This window comes from Poecilia latipinna, unplaced genomic scaffold (genome assembly GCF_001443285.1).
Source record: "Poecilia latipinna isolate Pla-1442-1.1 unplaced genomic scaffold, P_latipinna-1.0 Scaffold354, whole genome shotgun sequence".
Taxonomy (NCBI): domain Eukaryota; kingdom Metazoa; phylum Chordata; class Actinopteri; order Cyprinodontiformes; family Poeciliidae; genus Poecilia; species Poecilia latipinna.
This window is the reverse complement of record NW_015112970.1, coordinates 1-20,191: the sequence shown is the minus strand read 5'-3', so window position 1 is coordinate 20,191 and position 20,191 is coordinate 1. Positions and strand designations below refer to the sequence as shown.

The following is a 20,191-nucleotide window of genomic DNA, read 5'->3' as shown; positions in this document are numbered from 1 at the left end:
ACCAAAGCGGGTATTATGATAGTAATATGATTAGAAGTGCACTAATCAAATTGTTTTGTGGTTAATTTCTGACCTACTGATATACATTTAAGCAGTCTGCAAGTTCTCCCTTAGAAAAATCATTAAGTCAGATGTTTTAGCAAAACATTAGTTTTAATAAAGTTGCTTGTTCTATTAATTATTTCTCAAAAACTTTAATTTATGATGCAATAAATTTACTTATCGCTTATTGCGGCAGGCTATAGCAGTGAGATTTCTGCTGGCATTTCCACTGGACTTGTCAGGATTTGTGGATGGTTGTGGTGAGGATGAGCGCTGAGACCCAGATAATGGTGATGATGATTAATTTAACGATGAAGCTCAAAACAGTCCAGATCAGGCAGCACGACAGAAAGACCGCACACAGCTACCGGTAGCAACTGAACGACAGTGGACTGAAAACTAGAGCTGAACCAACACAGGACTTAACAGTTCGACTGTGGTGGCAAGCAGACGAATGACGTACGACGTACGTTTGACAAGGACCCGACAAGAGACAGAGACAACAGGTGGACTTAAATACACACAGGGGTAAGTAATCAAGGAAACGAGACACACCTGAGAACAATCAAGGGCTGACAGGACAACACAGAGACTCAGGGGAACAGGACTAAACACAGAAAATCCCAAAATAACTAAACAGGAAAACACGGATCATGACAGGACTATTCTAAAAACAAAACAGAAAAACTTTACCTTCCTCGCCTATCACCTAATCTCTTTTTTAGTACAGTTTCCCTTCAGTTTTACATCTTTTATTCTTCCACTGGCCTCATTTTTAATACATTTGAGACACTAAAAGTTTTTTTTGAGTCTCCTTCACACCGTATCAACTTCCACACAGAAGAGTGTTGCTGTTTGGGAAAATTACAGTTTGTATGGTGCAATCACCATACACACTGTAATTGTAATACACCATACAAAGAAAATATATAAAATATAAAGTATAAAAGTATGAAAAGCATTTCTGTTGGTTTGTGTGGCCATGCAGTATAAAGTGTGATAAAAGTCAAGCAGTTAAGTTCAGTAGTCACCCTGAGGGCTGGTACTGATCAACACATTGTACGGCAGACGGTCCAATCACTGATTGGAAAACATGGATTTGTATCTTTTCTTCTAATTATCGTGTGATTTTGTGCTTCAGCTGATGGAGTCAGATCATGGATGAGGAGCTCGACCCTGACGATGAAAATCCAAACTCCGTCTTGGCTCAGGAATACTCAGAGCTGGTCGCCATCCTTCGCTGTCAGTTGGACTCGGTCATAATGCAGCTTATCCAAGCGGTGCCGGATGGTGCCATGTGGCTGAGCAGACAAACAACCAGCGGCTCTGCTGCACCGTCAGACCACATCGAAGCCATGCTGCAGTACTTCAGACACGCCAACACTGCAGAATGCAGCAACTTCCTTCAGAGGGTTTGTCTTCTGTGTGAGGACATCCCCATGCATCTGGAGTCGAAGCTCATGTCGGTGGCTGGATATGAATGCAGTGAGTATGCAGCGTTTGGGAGAAAATAGTTACATTTACTCAGACATTTACTTGAGTAATTTCATTATGAAGTATCTCTACTCCAACTTGAGTAAAATGTCTGTATTTTCTACCCACTGAATGAAAAACAAACATGTTTTAACCAAAAGTTCACCAAACACAGACACACACCTGCAGTTTTTGTTAAAGTTTTTTTTATTGAAAGAAATTAATTTGGAAAAAAAAATATTTGTCTGACTCTGTTAGGCTTTTATTTTATATGAATTATTGTAATTTTGGTCCTTAAAATACCAAAATTTCCACTTAATGTTATAGTTTGGTCTGTCTGATGATGTAATTTTTAAGTATTAAATTATTAATAATTTCATCAGTTACTGAGTAGTTGAAGAGACTTTTCAGCAAATACTTTCTGTTACTTTTGCTTGAGTAAAAATATGTTGAAGTAGTGCTACGCTTCCTTGAATAAAATTTTTTTATCCACCTCTGTGACTATTAAACAGTAACTTTTGGATGACCGATTTGCATAATTATTGGTTAGTTTAAATATTGTTGAGTGAATGAAAAAGATCTGAACTCAGCTTGGCAGCCTGTAAAAAAAAAGACAGGAAACCACCTCACGGTCGAAGATATGCTGCAGTGCTACATGCTTCTTTGACACGGAAGTGTTTTTCTTTTTTCTAACCAAACCGATTAGGGAGTGGCAAGAGAGCCTGGCTCAGTGAAATTCCTCGTTGCTGCCAATCTTTTATAAAGCTGATCTTTGATATGACTATGCCACTTTTGAGATAGCAGATTATCACCTTCAGTTTGCTTCTCATTTGTTGAGGTTCTTGTTGTGTTTTTCCTTTCGTTTTGATTGGAAAGTCGTGATCCTCTCCAGACTTCACTAAGTTCAAACCTCTGAAGGTTGAAACCTGGTCCACACATAGACGGATATCTGGAAAAACCAAAACCTTTTATGCACTTTGGTCTTTCATCCACACAAAAACTGTGCAAAAATAAAAATAATCTAAAAAAATTATAAAAACAAAGTGGAGATTTGTGTTTGTGTACATGGAAATTTAGGGACTTTGACAGTTTGATCCTATTTTATTGTCATAATTTATGTTAGTGCATTTATTATTAAATGATAAGTATTTTATTATTCATTTACAGATAAGAAAGTTGAACACCCAGAAGAAGTTTGCAAGTAGTTTCTCGTACAAATATGTTAAAAAAGTTTTAACTAACTTAAAAGTAACTTTTTTTTTTTAGCAAGATAGGAACTTGATTTTAGTAAATAACACTTTATTATTGATAAAAAAAAACACTAGTTCCACAGAAACAACATTTTACTTATTAACAAAACATTTTCCCATGTTATAAGAAGAATATAACATGGGAACATGCCAGTGCTATTTTTTAGTACTTTAAAACAATAGCATTAGGAAAATATTGAGTTATAAAAGCTTCTATATATTGCTGAAAATTTACTTTTAAGTTAGTTTTGTCTTATTTTAGGTCTAATAAGATATTTACACTGGTAACTAGACAAAAATACTTGGTCAAATTTTGTGTTTTTGTGGTGTGGTGTGTGGTGGGCTTCTGATATTATTGGTCTCTGATATTATTGGTTACACGATTATGTAAGGTAGCCAGTAAAATCCCAAGATGGCGAGTGGTTTTGCTTCATGTTAGCGTTAGCTGTGCTTTTGGCATTTGATTGTTGTGTGAGTGTATTGTGGCGGATCTGAGACCAGTCATACCTTACTATTATGTTAATGATATCTTTGGCTGCATTTTTACCCTTCATGAAACAACACCTAGTGTCATTGTTCAAGAAGCAAACCAAAACCTTTGCGCGTCTCAGTTCAGAATAGAGTAGAATAGAAAGAGCCTTTATTGTCCTTCAGGTGTTTCCAACAGAAACACGACGGACAAGTTGAAACATGCAGATTAGCACTTGGATGAAGATCTACAAACAGAAAGTAAGATTATGAGACTCTACAGAAAGGGCAGATTTACAGCATATGAAACAAATTATGTACAGAGATTAAAAATTGCTTACTTACATTAAAAGAGACAGGCAGCTGAGTAGGATGATTAAAACAGTATATGGAATAGATGTAAAAAAATGAGAAACTTATAAATAATAGCAGGGATGTAAACATTTGTTGAGCTTAAGTTTGTTGGGAGCAGCGATGGTCATAAAATATAACAGCTGCAGGGAGGAAGGATCTGCAATAACGCTACGCACCAAGGATGAAGCAGTTTTTCACTGAGACAGTTCAGCAACAGCTTCATGCATGAGGGGGAGACATTGTCCAACAGTGATGTTATTTTAGCTAAAGTCTTCTGTCTCACATCACCTGCACCAGGTTGATGGAGGACACAGAGCAGGTCCTTCTGATAAACTGACGTAATCTCATTTTGGTTCCAACGTTGGGCCATTTAATGCCTGTTGTTTTAAATCTGAACACTTCATGTTGTATTAAGTCGTTGGCAAGTCGGAAATGTCTCATGTTGGTCTTAACATGAGACAATCAGGTTGGTTTGTGTGGAACTTTAAGTCCTGTCAGATGTTTGAAGGAACTTTTAAAACATTCCCATTCTGAATACTGCATCTGCACTGGGATCAAGACTGTGGATTTTAACACTGTGTTGCTGTAAAACAGGCTGCTTACCATCTCATTTTGCTAAGTAAAGGTATCGCCATAAAACTTCATCAGCTGCTGCCAGTTCTGTCCTATTTGTAATGCCAACATTTATTTCCTCTGATTCCCTTTGCAGACAGATCTGCTTTCTGCACATGGACAAAATTACATCCAAATTTGACATTTCTTTTTGGGAGCTAAGTTAGATCTGAATTGCTTTTGTAAAGATGAATATGAACATATTCTTACCAATAATTAATTCTTAATGAATGATTTATTTAATGATTAAATCTTCTCTTTTTGCTTGTTCAGATGATGCTTTGAATAATCTTTCAACCGGAACATCATGTTTGGAAAATGAAGGTAATTGATGATGATCATAATTAAGTTTTCAGTTAAAAACAAGTTTAACTGGAACAAAAACAGGTGCAGCAAACGTCAAAAGTTTCCAAATGTCAAAGCAACAAAAATCAAACTAAACCTGATCTGTATTTTTGATCAGACAGAAACCTGGTATTACTTATTTAAATTTCTACATTCTATACATAATGATCTTTCTGCTGACGTAGCTCTTTTTTAATACTCAGCTATTCTTTGTGGATATTTTGCCAAGGTAACAGAACTTAATTAGTTCTGTTGAATGGATTGAGTTTCATATTACTGAACTCACCGATTGAAAAGTATGAAAATTGAAAATGATTGCAGCGTTTGATTTTGGACAGAGCTGCACATATTCAGGATGTTTGAAGGCTTTTGTTTAATGTCAGAAATTTTCTTTAATTTGAAACCATAAACTAATAACTAAGAGATATAATTCTTTATTCTGCAGGAACTTGCAGACCTGTTGTTATTGTTATAACATCTCTGACTGTGTTGAAGTATTTTATTTAATGTATCTTCTGTATTCCTCTGCATGGTAGATGCAGCCTCCAGTGTGACGGGTCAGCAGCCGTTAACGCCGCCTGCAGAGGAGCAGCTCACGAAACGCCCACGGATTGGTACAACACACACACCAAATCCTAAAATTTGTGCTGCTGTCACATTCAGAAACTAACTTTAGGAACGGTTGTTACTAAAGTCTCTGAATAATTCAGGAAAGAATAGAAAGATGCTGCCTTAAATCCTGTTTGATTCTCATAGTTTTTTTTTCTTTCTGTGTTAAAATGTCTTCATTCAGAGCAAAGTTTAACTGAAGTCAAATTCCTTCCTTGTGTGCAAATAAAGCTGAGTCTGATTTTGGTTGGTGACTAATAGTTTGAATTTTCAGAACATTTTTTTTCAGTATTTTATAATTTTGTCCATGAAAATGAAACACATGCTCTCAAATGTAAATATATAAACTTAGCTTAGTTCCTGGCTGCTGCAACATGTGTTGTTGTAATCCACCGCAGCAAAAATGTTTGCACATTTAAAAAAGAAGCAAAATGATTTGATTGGGTGAATCATGACTTCAGTGACATCACAGCAGGGTGCTTAATTTTTCTCTTTTCCTGTGCCAGACTTACCTCCAGCTTTCAGCAGATGGTTTTTTCCCCATCCCATGCAGGCATACTTTCCCCTAAATGTGACATTTGCACAAATTTAGCATCACCAAAATAATTTATGAATTTCTGTCTCAATGTTTTTAGTTGACATGAAAAGGCTATTTTGGATTTTGAACAGTCAGTATGAGGTCTTAGAACAACCATTCTGGTATATTCTACTCTTTATTAACACAAATATTAAGAATTTAAAACGGTAAGTAATAAAGTTGTGGCTCTTAACATTCTAAAGAAAAATGCTTTGAAACCTGTAAACTTCTGCTTATTTTTGTTGAACATTATATTATCGGTTTTAACTCAGATTTCAAGCAGAGACGTGTGAGAATCCAGCCTGCCTCAAGGCCAAAGAACTGAAAGTGAAACTGCAGTCGTATGTTTGGATCCTGCAGTTTATTAAATGATCAGCTTGTTTCGTAAATTAAATCTACCTGCAGATTACTGGGAGCAGTACAAGGCTGAAGCAGCAGGTTCCCTGCAGCAGAGGTGGAGGCGGCTGTCGGAGGGCCTGCTGAAGGATGTGCAGCCGGACAAAATCTGGGTCAGCATCAGAACTGCAAACAGAGCCAGGGACAGACCGGATCAGACTCCCAGCTCTGCAGAGAGAGGCGGCAGAACACCAGGTCAGGACTGACTTCCTGCTTCCTTTCTTAATCAGTGAAAGTAATCCACATTTATTGAAATTAATCCCTCAATCATTTTTCACCAACTGTAGAGCCTGAAGGTGATGACGGGTGGCCAGAGTCCAGACTGACTCTGGAGAGTTTTCTTCAGGGATGCACAGGAAAAGTGACGGTTTTGGCCGGCCAACCTGGCTCAGGAAAAACTCTGCTGATGTCTTTTATCGGGCAACAGTGGACGAAAGGATTAGTAAGTTCAATTTTCTCATTTTACTCACTATAAATGACTAATGTGCATTTAAAATGAAGTCCTTCTTGAGCTGCTGGAATATCAATACTACAGAAGAGGATTAGAGCCACTGGAAAAAAAACAACTGAATTTAGATTTTTTTTTCTTCAGAATTCTGACTTTAATCTTCTGAGTTATGGGAAATGTCAGAAATCTGAGATTAAAATAAAAATAATCTGAGTTTAATGTCAAATTCTGAGTTCAAATACTGAATTCTGACATTTTTAAAATTTCAGAATAGAAATTCTGAGATTAAAGTCAGAATTATTTTCTTTCAGTGACCAATTAAGACATAAGAAATGGAAAATAAAAATGATTTGCAGGGATAAAAAGCAGGATTTTTTTCTTTTTATTTGTGGATTCTTTGTGAAAGCAGCCCAACCATAAATCCAGTCAAATGCCCTGCAGGGGGAATGAAACAGAAAATAAAATTACATTAAAAAAGTTGCCCAACTTGCCCCTGTGGAAAGTACCAGATAAAAACTGCAAACACATTCATTTGGATATAACCGCCTATCTGCAGTTTGTTTGCTGTAGACTTTTGCTGAAATGAAAGTAAAACTAAATTTCTCTCTCCGGCTCGGTTTGCTGTAGTTGTTATTTTCATTGTGTTTTTCATTCTAAAAAGGTTTAGATGATGTTTCACACAAAAATAACTGAAGTTTTCTAAGTTTATTTTTACTTCACCCATTAAGCAATGCTTTGTGGCGTTCCTTCAGTAAGATGACAGTTTTTATATGTCCTGTTCCGTAATGGGAGGTTTTTAAATGTTTCATGTCATCCAGGGCCCCATCCCTTCATCCCATCTGTTTGTATTGCTGGAGCTTCGTCAGCTCAACCTCCTGTCGGACCCTCTCTCCCTCTCTGAGCTGCTGTTTCACCACTACCTCCCAACTAATGGAGACAATGAAGCAAAGGTACCACAACACCTCAAATACCGTTTGAACGCAGTAAACAGCAGATTAAATGTTTTAAGAATGACCGTCTTTTCTTTGTTGGAGCAGCAGGCCGTTGTGGACTACCTCCTTTCCAATCCAGAGCAGAGCTGCTGGGTGCTGGACGGTTACGATGAGTTCCAGAAAAAACTAAAGAGACACAGGGTTCAGAATGAGCGTCTGGACTCAGAGAAACCTCGGCCTGTGGCAGAGCTCATCTCAGGGCTACTGAGCCGGCGGCTTCTCGCAGGGAGCACCGTGTTGGTCACCAGTCGAGTACGCGACGTCGTAGATCTGGACGGTTTGTCCGACAAAGTGGGGCAGCTGCTGCCGTGGGACCACCGTGAAATCAAAGAGTGTGTCAACAACTTCTTTAGTGGAAAAGGTTAATATTAATTCATTTCATTCTACTAGAGTTGGAAACATGATGAGGGATTTACTTCTACACTGCAGAAACAAACTCTTACCCAGTACGCTTCCTTTAGTTTCTAGTACAAATATCTTAGTACCTTCTTATATGACAAAACTAACTGATACCTTTTCAGCAAGATATAGCAGTTTGTTTTAAGTCAATGATTTGTTAATATTGATGAAAATGTTCTACTTCCAGTGGCAAATTATTTCACTTATAATATGGGAAAATGTCTTGTTATAAGTTTAATAATCTGCCAATGGAAACAGTACTGATTATAATCAATATTAAGGATTTATTGACTTAAAACAACCTGTTATTTCTGGCTAAAAGTAACTTTGAAGTTAACTTTGTCTTGCATTAAGTGTACTAAGATATTTATACTAGAAACTAGATAACCTTGACATTTTGAGAAATGAACACAGAAAATAAGAGTTACCTACTACTACTGTCCAAATTTCCTATTTTTTTTTATCCTTGTGAGAGAATTAGTTATTTGATCAACAGCAAAGTTTTAAAATAGATATACATTTTATTAACATTTTATTTAAATGTAAAGCTACAAATTATGAAGAAAATAATTGGGAAAAAATGCAACAGATAAAAGTTGACAATAGTTTTGCATATTACTGAGTGAAATAAGTGTTTCTGCTGCACAAATTAGTTATTAGTTTATCATTTACAGAAACCAGACCTTAACTTATTCTAAAGCAAATCTGCTCAAGTCTTTTTCCAAAGATTCAAAGATTTTTCCAAATATATCCTTGTATCTGAAAGGCCTCATCAGTTCTTAAATATCAGTGCATTAATATCGGTTTTATTCAGTAAACATTACTGCTGCTTAACTTGTTATTTTCTCCTTTCTGATGTTCAGATGGAAATCTTGCAGCCAATGCAGCAGAAATCCTCTTCTCCAGCCGACACCTCCTGGCCATGTCTTCCCTCCCGGCCCTCTGCAACATCTGCTGCGTCTTTCTGCAGCATTCACTGCACCGACATGCAGAAAAGACAAAGGTGCCTGGAGAAAAAGCAGTTGGAGTAAAGAAAAAACCTCTAGAAATAGAGAGAAAAGACGCACAAACTCCTGATGGAATGGGTGGCAATGAGAGTCGCTCCCAAAAAGCACAACATGGTGAAAACAGTGAGGAGACATTAATGGATGGAGCAAAAAGCAGATCCATGTTTTCTTTCACATCAGCACAAATCCCTTCAACCCAGACTCAGATCTACCTCGCTGCTGTTGTTGCATTTCTTAACCGGCACACTGATCGGACCGGAGGAAATAACGCAGCAGAGATCTCAGGATTTTCTCAAAGGTGAGGATTAGAAAACACAGCAACACAAAAACTAAAACAAAACATTGGGTTTTTAGTTAAAATCTCTATAAAACTACACTTGGTCTGTATTATATTGTCAGCAAATTTGTATTTGTTTCTTTGTGCAGTACCAAGTTTGCATGGAAAACTGTGAGTCTTCCTGCTGCTGAGCTGTGTGAGCTCAGTCGGGTGGCGTGGAGAGGTTTGGAGGAGAGCAGGATTATCTTTTTGGATGAAGACGTTCCTCTGCAAACTTTACAGTCTTCAGTCAAGTCAGGACTCTTCTCACAGGTCAGACATGGTTTCACTTCTCTGGAGCTTTTCCATTACAAATGTGCACAAAACTGGCACCACTTTACAACAGGGCTAATAAATAGTTTATAGATATGTTATCAGTTCATCTATAAACACTTTATAAATTATTAATAACTTATTATGCTTTAACTAAGGGGGAGAAGGAGAGTGCATGCTAAAAAAAATACATTTACAAATGCTTATTATGGTTACAAAGTAGTCTGAAATTCAACTCTAGATAAAATATATAAGTGAACAGACTCACTATTTGGCAAGAAACTGGTAGATTTAATCTCCTTCTCACCCTTAATTAATGCATAATAAACAGTTATTAATTATTTACAAAGTGCTCAGAGATTAATTAATAACACATATGTGAACTATTAGCCATCTATAAGGGGAGCCTTATTTTGAAAACTGTATCAGCATTTCCATTGACCATAAAATTGCACAATTTGACATTTTGAAAATAAATTTGTTTAATGGAAAAACCCCAATTTTGAAAAAAACAAAACAAAACAAAAAAACCCCCAACAATTTTTATATAAAAGTCTTACTTGATTTACTGAAAAGTTTTATGTGGTTTTATTTGCTGTATTAAAATTGGTTTATTTCACAAAACGTCAATGGAAACACTTTTCGCATCATGTGTCACGTTTCCACTGATGAAAACCACAAAGAAGAAGACGACAGGAAGTGTTAGGATGACATGGCATGGTTTTTAATGACTTATTCACTCATTCACGTGCTGGATGTTTCTACTCCAGACTCAGTCCACTGCTTCCCCCAAGGTCTGGAATCGGCCCTTCTCCACAATCTTCCTCAGGGTCCGGTCACCTCTTCTCGTTATGTAGTGTTTTCTGCCACACTTTTTCCTTCCTACTGACTTCCCACTGAGGTGCCTTGATATAACACTCTGCAAACAGCCGATTCGTTCAGAAATTTCTTTCTGTTTCTCACCCTCTTGCTTGAGGATGTCAGTGATGGCCTTCTGGACAGCAGTCAGGTCAGCAGTCTGACCCATGATTGCGGTTTTGAGTAATGAACCAGGCTGGGAGTTTTTAAAGGCCCCAGGAATCCTTTTCAGGTGTTTAGAGTTACTTTGTTGATTCAGATGATTATTTTTATTTTATTGCTCGTTCAGAGAACCTTTTCATAATATTCTAATGTTTTGAGACAGGGATTTTGGGTTTTCAAGAGCTGTTTGCCAAAATCATCAAAATTAAAACAATAAAAGACCTGAAATATTTCAGTTGGTGTGCAATGAATCTAATTTTTATCATGACATTATGGAAAATAATGAACTTTATCACAATATTCTAATTTTATGACCAGCACCTGTATGTCTGATGTAATATTGTGTTTTTTTCCTGAGAAATGTAACTTTGCTCCTTTTACTGGGAGGTATAAGCTACAAAATGTTTAAATCCATATTCTTTACTCACTCTTTTTGTTAGCTTCCTTATTACACGTTCTTTCACCATGTGAACAGTGTTGCTACTTTGTCAGTTGGTGGTTATAATTAGAGGAAGTGGATGATACAAATGACTAATCAATAAAAAAACTAAATGTTAACATTTAAAATGACGAGTTGGTAGTAAAAACCTTTTAATTGCCATGACAACTTCCTGTTCAAACTGTTGCAGACATTATGTTCAGCATGTCATAAATCATTGTTAATGCATTTTAGCTCCAGTGTCATAGCTTCAGACCATAAACCGACATGTATGTGATTCTCCCTGTCAGATGGAGGTCAGAGGTCGTGGTGGCGGTGTCGTCAACGCTTACTGCTTCCTGCATCTCACAGTGCAGGAGTTTCTGGCTGCACTCAGGATCATGACAAGCAGTGATGTCAGTGATGCAGACCTGAAGAAGAAGTAGGAAAAATATATTTTACATTCCTACGTCCCCATTGAACGGCACAGCTATGACATTAAACATAAAGAGCATGAAGACCTTTATAAAGTTTGTTTGCAAATTTGGTATCATGCACAAATCTGATCTACAGACCAGGTGTAGATAGCAGGTGCAAATTCATTCAGCATGTTTGCTTTCATGAATATGCAAAATATATGTAGATCATCAGAAAGATCAACATAATTGGAGGAGGATATGCAAATGTAATAGCTTATCACCTGAAATGAGATTTATTAAGCTAGAATTAGGTAGCAGGTGCTGTTTCTGTGGCTTTAATGTGCACATTTGAATAGCAGGTGCAAACTGGCATGCTAAATGACTGTGACTGTGCAAAAAGGAGGCAAAATGACAGAAGACATTGCTTGTTAAAATAAAAATAAAATAAAAAATAGATTAATAGTGTCTTCCAGTAATTATCACTTTATGCCATTATGACCCGGATGGCCAAACAAACATATATATTCCCTGTTTGCTCTCTCAGATTCAGTCTGAAAACTCGCTGGACGACTAAATCGGACCAGAAGACAGTATTCACTGATTCCCTCTACCTGTACGTCTGTGGTCTGGCTTCGTCGGACTGCACTCCAGCTCTGGAGGTCGTTGCCAAGGCAACAGGGTTAAAAGCAGCCCAAAACTGGGTCCAGAAACGCCAGGCCCTTGTCCTAAAGTTACTGGAAGCTCTGTGCCGCAGTGCCTCTCTGACTGGACCGAAGGTGATTTTTAAAAAAACCAAAACCTGATTCATGAAATTCAGATTTCGGTTCTTTTTAATGACTTTCTGCTCTTGTGTTGCGACAGATTTTGCAGCTTTGCCATTGTGTTCAGGAGAGCCAGAACCAGCAGCTGGCTCAGCAGGTGGTGAGGGTGCGACCCACGCTGGAGCTCAGAAACTTCTGGCTGTTAACCAGTGACATCGAGGCGCTGGCGTTTGTGGTCAACTCGGTCGGTACCAAAGATGTCGGTTTGGACTTCGGCGCCTGTTCGATGGAGCTGGAGTGTCTGGACATCCTGTCCAGGTGTCAGTATATTCATTACCTCAGGTACAAACACATTAAAACACATTCAAACTAAACTAATTCATGCTCACAGTTCGCATGTCTCACATCATGGATATAAAAGCAACATATCCGTTCAGACGCATGCACTTTGACTACAATCAGATTCATATGGAAATGTCCTGCAGAGAGAAAGCATTAACAGTAGTTTAAATTTATAGATTAGAGTTATGAGGATCCAGCAGAAATAATTTTGTCTTTTGGGAACACAGTTTTCTACAGAACTAACTTCAGCATGTTGTTTCACACACGGTTTGGTGAATTTAAATAATCAAATTCAAATAACCTGAGATACTGAATGTAGAGACAAGCTCAGGCAGATGTTATCATGAAGGGAATAAATCATAGATACATGAGAACAATGCAGCCATGCTTCCTTCAGGCAGGTTTAGCCTCAAAGGCTGATTTAATATGAAAATATTATGAAAGCCTCTAGCACAGAGGTGTCCAAAGTGTGGCCCACGGGCCGTTTGTGGCCCTTGAAATGATTTTGTTTGGCCTTAACCACAAGTACAGTATTTGGCCAGAAAAATGTAAAACAAGTGATGACCCCAAACAATGGGAAATTCTCAGTTTTTCTTTTAAAAAGTCAAGCCCTTTCCTTGTTTTGGCTCTTTAATAATATAACGATTTAATAAAAAATAGGTAAAACTGTACAAAAAAAGTAGAAAAAATCACAATAAACTAATTTTTAATTTAATGAATTTTATGGCCTGCCAGTGCTTAAAATTTTCAAGGCAAAAAGTTTGGACTCTACTGTTTTAACACAACACAACTTCGTACATTACAGTGTTTATTATATATTTTCATGTAACACTTTCAAACTTCCTTTTTATTTCATTGCAGTTTTCGGAGCCGCAAGTATGGTGATAAGTTTGCAGAGAAGCTTTCCTCCGTTCTACCTCGATTCATAGCGCTGAGGAAACTAGAGTGGGTTTTTGCTCCATACTTTACTCAGAATATAATCTGAGTAATCTGTAGTTTTTCCTTTTTAAATCTGATTTGTTTCTTCACCAGGTTTTGTGGTGCCAGTCTGAGTTCTGCAGGAGCTGCGAGTTTGGCCTCCGGTCTGCAGAACTGTCCCAGCGTCACTGAGCTCAAGTAAATTTACAAGATAAAATATCTCATATTACAGCTGAACATAGGTGACAGTTGATAAGAAGAATGTTTCTCTACTTTTTGCTTTAGTTTTAGTGACAACAATTTGCAAGACGAAGGAATCCGACACATTGCGGACGTTCTTGCCAAACTACAAAACTTGGCATCTGTAAAGTAAGTCGGCTCTGCTCATAAACGTTCAGGCTTTCTAACGTAGCAGTAGCAGACTCCATGTCTTTTGTTATATTCATGTGTGTGTGTGTGGGTGTGTGTGTGTGTGTGTATGCAGGCTGGGAAGAAACAACACTTCTCTGGAAGCAGCAGAGTGTCTTGTTAAACACGTCTCTTCTTGCTCGAACATCCAGCAGGTTCATGCAGAGTAAGAAAAAACACAAAACACACACAAGTGCATTTTTACCCAAATTAGGATTCTGCAGATGGCAGTAGGACCGCAGGGACAAGGCAGAGGAGCTTGTCTCCTGTTATACTGTCATGATATTATGACAGTTTTAACAAATATGTAAAAAACATGTTTATTAAAGTTGCGTACTGCAGCGTTAAGCCTCAAAGAAAGCAATTAGTGATCTTAACAGATTTTTTGTCTCCGTTCTTGTAGCGGGATCAAAGAGTTGACTCTGACTTTTTCTCAAAAATCTGAATCAAACAGGTGAGTTTCATAATCAGCAAATAAAATAATGACATTAACTTTAAGAAGTTCTAACCTTTTATAAAATGTTTTTCTGTTTGCAGCCATAAAATTAAGCCAGAAGCAACAGTGAGGTACGATGTTTCTGTAGTTTAATTTATTTAAACCAGTTTGTTCATCCATCCACTTAATTTTCTCCTAATGAGACATTATGCAAGGATTTGGTTGAAAACTTTATTTTTCAATTGCTAATGAAATTATATCCAGAGTAAAATAATCAGATTTTTTTAAAAACAGCACCTTTTGTACGTTGTACATTACATTCCAGCTGCAGTTAGTCGACATGTTTGTGCAGGTGGATTTTAGCACTATTTGCTTTGTGAATCTGGAGCAGAGAGAGTCTGAAAACAACACATAGATGTAAAAAGCAATGCAGTTACTTGGGGACAACCCTATTTGTATTAAACTCAGATTTTCTTGATCAGATTGTTGAACCAGAAGTGGACTAAGTCTGGCATGCAGAACCTCGCCAGGTCGCTGGCTCGCTGTCCCTCCCTGTCTGAGCTGGAGTGAGTAACCTCAGACACACAGATGATTTTTTTTATTAGAAAAATGTAACCTAAGGAGGTTTGATTCAAAGTCTGACTGACCGGCCCACCAGGTCACGTCTGCACATTTGCAGTTAACAATAGTCACTCTACTGTTGCCAACTCAGCAACTTTCTTGCTATATTTAGCAACATTTCAGTCAAAAGAATTGGTATCGGCCAAAATCGGCTCAGGCTTTTTAAAATCAGTAATCTGCGATTGGCTAGAAAACTGCAATCTGTGCACCCCTACTGTGTGTCCAGGGCTCTTACTTGTTGAGTTTGACTTGCTGTCTGTTTGTTTTCTTCAGTCTGTCTGGAGGCGAGTGGGATGAGGAGACTTTAAAAATGCTAACTCAGTTTGTGCCAAACTTCAGCATCACTGACAGGATCATGTAAGTCAAAACTCCATTCAGTAAGAACAACATACATGATAATTATGGAAATAAACAGCAGCGTTTTGTTGTTTTTTGTTTCCTGTCAGATTGAATGACAGCTGCTCGTCAGTTCAGAGTGCGGTGATTCTCACCGCTTTGCTTTCTGACTGTCTGTCTGTCATGGAGATGAACATCAGGTACAGAAAATGACTTTTTGCACTAACTAAATGTGGAATCACATTACATCGTGTTTGAGTTAACCCATAACAGGTTTCAATGCAGCTAACTGTAATCTGAGATCACAGACCTGAAGTAGTTTCATATAATCTGGTGTTGTTGCTGCTCAAACTTTACTTTTCTTTACTTCTCAGGCTGCAGGATCCAGTCCAGGTGTCTGTTGTGTTTTCTGGAGGGAGAGAAAAAACTGCAAATGTTTCCTCTAAAACACTCTGGTTTGTATGGAGATTTAATTTCAGAACAATATATATTTATTATTATTTAAGTGTTAACTATTTTACCTGAACATTAGATAGGCATAGCTGTTTTTGAGTTGGGTTTACCTCTAATGGAGGTTTAGTGATTTTAGTTCACAGACGACCGACTCCAATCACTGAAAGCAACCGTCCTACAACGTTTAGGGAGGATTCACATCTTCACTGTTTAGTTTGCTGTAATCCAACTCTAGTCTGGTTCATTTAGGGAGGTGTGAATGCAGCAATCCCTCATGCTGAGCATGCATGTAGTGTCCGTCTATTGACAATAAAAACTTAAATCTGCTTCCTGTTTCAGCCTCAGCTGCTGTAATCTTCAGCCCATCGACCTGGAAAGAGTTTGGAGAAGTTTGGGAGCGTCGTCTGATCTCTCTGATTTGGAGTAAGACTCAAAAACACATAAAACGAGAAACCAACAAGGTTCCACTGAATACATCAAAAATAACTACTGCCTCTTGTTTATTATTTTCAGCTTGTCCTGCAACAAGTTAGGCGACAAAGGACTGAAGAAGTTGTTGGACTTCTTGCCTCGTCTAAGCAAAATCCAACGAGTAGAGTAAGTTAATGAGCTAATCTGAGGACATTGCAAATCTGCTGGGTAGCTTCATTGTAAACTGGATATAAATACTAGGAATTTGTTGTATGAGTGAAGTTTCATCTTTGCTTCAGAGTGACCTGCTGTGCTTCCTTGAAAAGTTTGGGATAGATTTATGGGTTGTACAAAACAAGTTTGTTAAATTTTTTTTTGCACAAAATCTTAAAGATTTTAGTCTGATCAGTTCTAACTATTTTGAGCTCCTTTCAGAATTAACTGTTTTAACTCTGTCACTTTGCATCCAACTAAGCTGCTCAAAATGACTGCAAACAGATGTGCAATTATGCAACTGTACATCTTTGAAAAGCAGAAGTGGAGCCTCCAGCGCAGCCAGCAAAAAATTAAAACATTTCCCACTCCCTTCCACCCCGGCTTTTCCAGCGGTAAAACCACCTGACCAAATAAATGTGCTGGAGTTGCATGTGGGTTGCTAGGTAAAGGGGCGTGGCTGGGGTTGCTAGGTAACGGCTCAGTGACTACATTCAGAAAGTTTTTGAAACAGTTCATTTTCCAGACACCAAAAAGCAATAACGTTTTACTAAAAAACAGCTGGATGTTTTTTTTTTAAATGCTTGATTTGTTTTTTAGAAAGCAGTAAAACCCAAATGGAAGTACAAAAATGTGCAAAATGTAGATTTTGAATAATAGGCCCCATATATTCTTCATGTTCATTCTATGTGGTTTTGTTGCATAAACAATGGGAAGGAAACCCAGGGCTGAACCAAACCGGTTCTGAACAGGTTTCATGTTGTGACCTCTGTGGTTTGGTTTCATGATTCACCATGATTTCTGTGTTTTTCAGTTTCAGTGGGAATGACGTCTCGGTGGACGGAGTGGTCATGCTGGCGGATGCATTATGCTCCAGCAACAGGTTAACGCACGTTTACATCAGGTATCGTCTAATTTTCGATTTTATCTGAAGCATCAAACATTAATGTTTTTTGTTGTCATTGTTTAATGACAACAACCTGTCATTAAACAATGCCAAAAAATAGCTGCATGGTTTTATTTAAAGCATTTTTCTGTTTTTAGAAGCACTAGAACTCCAAATGAAAGTACAAAAACTTTAAGTTTGCATAATGGCTCTCCATTTGATCTGTTTTCAATAACTATTTTTATAACATAAAATCACTGCATTATTTGTTTTTCTGCTCTTGAAGTGATGGAGGAAAAGACCAGGTGATGCTGCAGTTCAGCTCTGACACAAGGTAGAAAAAAATTTCCAGTAAAATATTTTATATTTACTATAAAGGTTTACAGTTTAAAATGAATATACTATACTTACTTTTCTCTCATTTTAGTAACAGCAAACTAAGGACAAAGTTATTCAGGTACAGTCAGCTGAAGCACAGTTTTGCAACCATTTAAAGGAACAAATTACTAGAGTTTGTTTTTGTGTTTTTCAGAATTAACAGAAGATCCCTGACAGTGTCAGATGTAAACAAAGTGTGCAGGAAACTGGTCCAGTGTCGCACCAGTTTGGAGCTAGAGTGAGCTTAATGATTGCGTATCCATGAGCTTTTTATTCATAACATGAGTGTGCAGATGCATATTTATGATCTTCTGTGTTTTAGGTTTACTCAATGCTCATTCGCTGAGAAATCTATCGAAAATCTGCTGAGAGTGTTGCCAAAGATGTCAACGCTGCAGAGACTAAAGTGAGACTTCCACATCTACACAGAAACCAAAAATGATTTTTGTTCATTGAATGTTTCACAAAAGTTTAAACTTTTACTTATTAACAATGAATTAAGTTAACAGTCAATTCAGTCGAATCTCAAAAGTCCCAGAATTTATCCGTTGTTCTGAAAAGTTTGTCAAAGTTCCAGGAAGTGAACGATAAGTCCCATAAAGTAAAGATCTGGAAAGCATCATGTCACAATTGAGCTCATATTAAAACCCATTCCCCTGAAAATACTGTTTATGTTTCGAAAAAAATTTTGTGTTTTCCAGGAAAAAGAACCTCCAAGTTCTAGAAAGCAACTTGTAATGTTCCAGAAAAACGTTGTATATTTCATAAAGATGCAGAAAATCACTAGTAATTTTGAAAAAAAAAAAAAGTCTTGAAAGTAAACAGAAAACTAACATTTTAGGAAAGTATCAGATTACAATCCGCCTGGTTGCAAAAATTTCTTTCTAAGTCCCAGGAAAGTAAGTTGTAAGTTCTGTGAATATATCATAAATGTTTTCCAAACTATCCAGAACATTTCAGGAAGGCAAACTGGAAGCTATGAGGAGTATTAACAAAAAGTAACTTCTGGAAAGTACCATCTGCGCTCTGACAGTGAAGTAAAATGCACTCTGACTTCTGAAACAGGCAAACAAACAAAAAATTAAAATAAATGAGCAAAATTCACCGGGTAGAAAAAGTTCCTGTTTCCTGTTTTACACATAAAAACCCCAAACCCCCAAAACATAAAAGCATCAGTAAACACCGAATAAGGTCCAAAGGTGTTTTTTTTAAATTTTTTTTATTTTTTAGGTTTTTATTATTTTGCAACAGAATTAACTAGAATTATTATTTGCAAGAACTTTGTTGAATGTGAATCAACAGATTATTGACATAATGTTAAAAATTAAAAAACAAACCAAAACTTTCTCATATGTATTTTTGTCTTTTTTAATTGCATGTTTGTGGAGATTAATGTGTAATATGACAAAATACCAGAGAATACAAAGCTAAGCTTCTTCCTACTTGTTTCATTTAAGTCACATGTAACGTTACTGTTGGTTTTACCTGCTGTAATAAGTTTTAGATAAATATTTATCAAAGTATCTTTATCTGTAGCTTTGTGGCTAATTAATTGCTCTTCCTTTGTTCTTAGTGTTAGTAACAGCATCCAGTCCACTTGTGATGCGTTAACGCTGATCAGCTGTTTCCCTGAAAACCATCGAGTCTCATCCGTGGAGCTCAGGTATTGCTTCAACATGTCTCCAAGGAGACAATGGATGAAAGTGTTTTTATATTTTTATGCGTAATATTTAAAGACTTTTTTAAAAATTGTGTCATTGATGCCATTTAGTTCATTATTGCTTGTGACTCTGTAGTCCACAGGGCGAATCCTTCATTCATTTTGCTGGAGTTAAAGCAGAACAAGTCAACTGCAGGTGTGTGAACCGCAGCCGTAAACTTCTCTAAACGCTTTTATTTCGGTTTTCTGATTAACTCGTTATAACTGTAGATTCATCTTCGTCTGGTTTCACTTTTCATTCCCCTGCTGCTGTATGTGTGTGTGTGTGTGTGTATGCGTTTGTGTGTGTGTGCGTTTGCGCGTGTGTGTGTGTGTATGCATTTGTGTGTGTGTGCGTTTGCGTGTGTGTGAAACTGTCCTGCACTCACTTGGTTTAAACAGGAAGTAGTATCCAGTTTATTTTGAAAGTCCTGCACTCATTGCTGCACCTCCCTTCAGTTAAACATGTCCATGTTTGGTATCCATGTTCACATCAGACTCCAGGAGCTGATAAAATGTGAGTGTGAGTTGAGCAGGAAGGATTTGAGTTTTTCCTCTAGGCTGCATCACAGATGTCAGTGACCAGGCAGGAAACAAAAAGACATTGTATGGAACTCTGATAGTGCCAAAAAAGCATATATTTTTGGTGATTCTATTTTATCTTTCATACCTGTCAAGTCTACTGTTTCTTACTCCCCTTTCCTGCTGTGCTCCCATTTTCCTACAAATATCTCATATTACTCCCAGTATCGTTTTTTTATTAGGTAGAAAAAATAAATAAATGTTTGTATTTTAAAACAGAAAAACAAAAAGAAGCAATTTTAGACATGTAAAAGTAAGTTTAGTTAGTAAAAACACAGCAAATCTCCAGTTTTGTAGATGATGCCAGTCTGTGCCAAGGGAAAACACCT

General features: G+C 37.3%; 1 protein-coding gene and 1 long non-coding RNA gene across 2 annotated transcripts in view; one reads left to right on the top strand and one right to left on the bottom strand.

Annotated features, from left to right (window-relative positions):
- Positions 1-5,682, bottom strand: part of LOC106949639 (uncharacterized) — a 342,173-nt gene extending 336,491 nt beyond the window's left edge. Inside the window, exon 1 of the long non-coding RNA XR_001425415.1 lies at positions 5,666-5,682. This is a non-coding gene — a long non-coding RNA (uncharacterized LOC106949639). The remainder of the gene's footprint in view (positions 1-5,665) is intronic.
- The window catches only part of LOC106949623 (protein NLRC5-like), a 21,547-nt gene extending 1,401 nt beyond the window's left edge, over positions 1-20,146 (top strand). The window contains exons 2-32 of the mRNA XM_015036013.1: positions 1,184-1,527; positions 4,473-4,523; positions 5,081-5,158; positions 6,136-6,321; positions 6,414-6,568; positions 7,393-7,524; positions 7,612-7,927; positions 8,829-9,270; positions 9,399-9,561; positions 11,311-11,441; positions 11,963-12,194; positions 12,280-12,521; positions 13,383-13,466; positions 13,554-13,637; positions 13,725-13,808; positions 13,924-14,013; positions 14,251-14,301; positions 14,385-14,414; positions 14,766-14,849; positions 15,178-15,261; positions 15,351-15,440; positions 15,615-15,695; positions 16,033-16,116; positions 16,207-16,290; positions 17,132-17,221; positions 17,490-17,537; positions 17,631-17,660; positions 17,736-17,819; positions 17,904-17,987; positions 19,155-19,244; positions 19,378-20,146. Coding sequence (XP_014891499.1) covers positions 1,200-1,527; positions 4,473-4,523; positions 5,081-5,158; positions 6,136-6,321; positions 6,414-6,568; positions 7,393-7,524; positions 7,612-7,927; positions 8,829-9,270; positions 9,399-9,561; positions 11,311-11,441; positions 11,963-12,194; positions 12,280-12,521; positions 13,383-13,466; positions 13,554-13,637; positions 13,725-13,808; positions 13,924-14,013; positions 14,251-14,301; positions 14,385-14,414; positions 14,766-14,849; positions 15,178-15,261; positions 15,351-15,440; positions 15,615-15,695; positions 16,033-16,116; positions 16,207-16,290; positions 17,132-17,221; positions 17,490-17,537; positions 17,631-17,660; positions 17,736-17,819; positions 17,904-17,987; positions 19,155-19,244; positions 19,378-19,468 — 3,903 coding nt within the window. The 5' untranslated portion in view covers positions 1,184-1,199 and the 3' untranslated portion in view covers positions 19,469-20,146. The remainder of the gene's footprint in view (positions 1-1,183; positions 1,528-4,472; positions 4,524-5,080; positions 5,159-6,135; positions 6,322-6,413; positions 6,569-7,392; positions 7,525-7,611; positions 7,928-8,828; positions 9,271-9,398; positions 9,562-11,310; positions 11,442-11,962; positions 12,195-12,279; positions 12,522-13,382; positions 13,467-13,553; positions 13,638-13,724; positions 13,809-13,923; positions 14,014-14,250; positions 14,302-14,384; positions 14,415-14,765; positions 14,850-15,177; positions 15,262-15,350; positions 15,441-15,614; positions 15,696-16,032; positions 16,117-16,206; positions 16,291-17,131; positions 17,222-17,489; positions 17,538-17,630; positions 17,661-17,735; positions 17,820-17,903; positions 17,988-19,154; positions 19,245-19,377) is intronic.
- Positions 20,147-20,191: the final 45 nt, after the last annotated feature.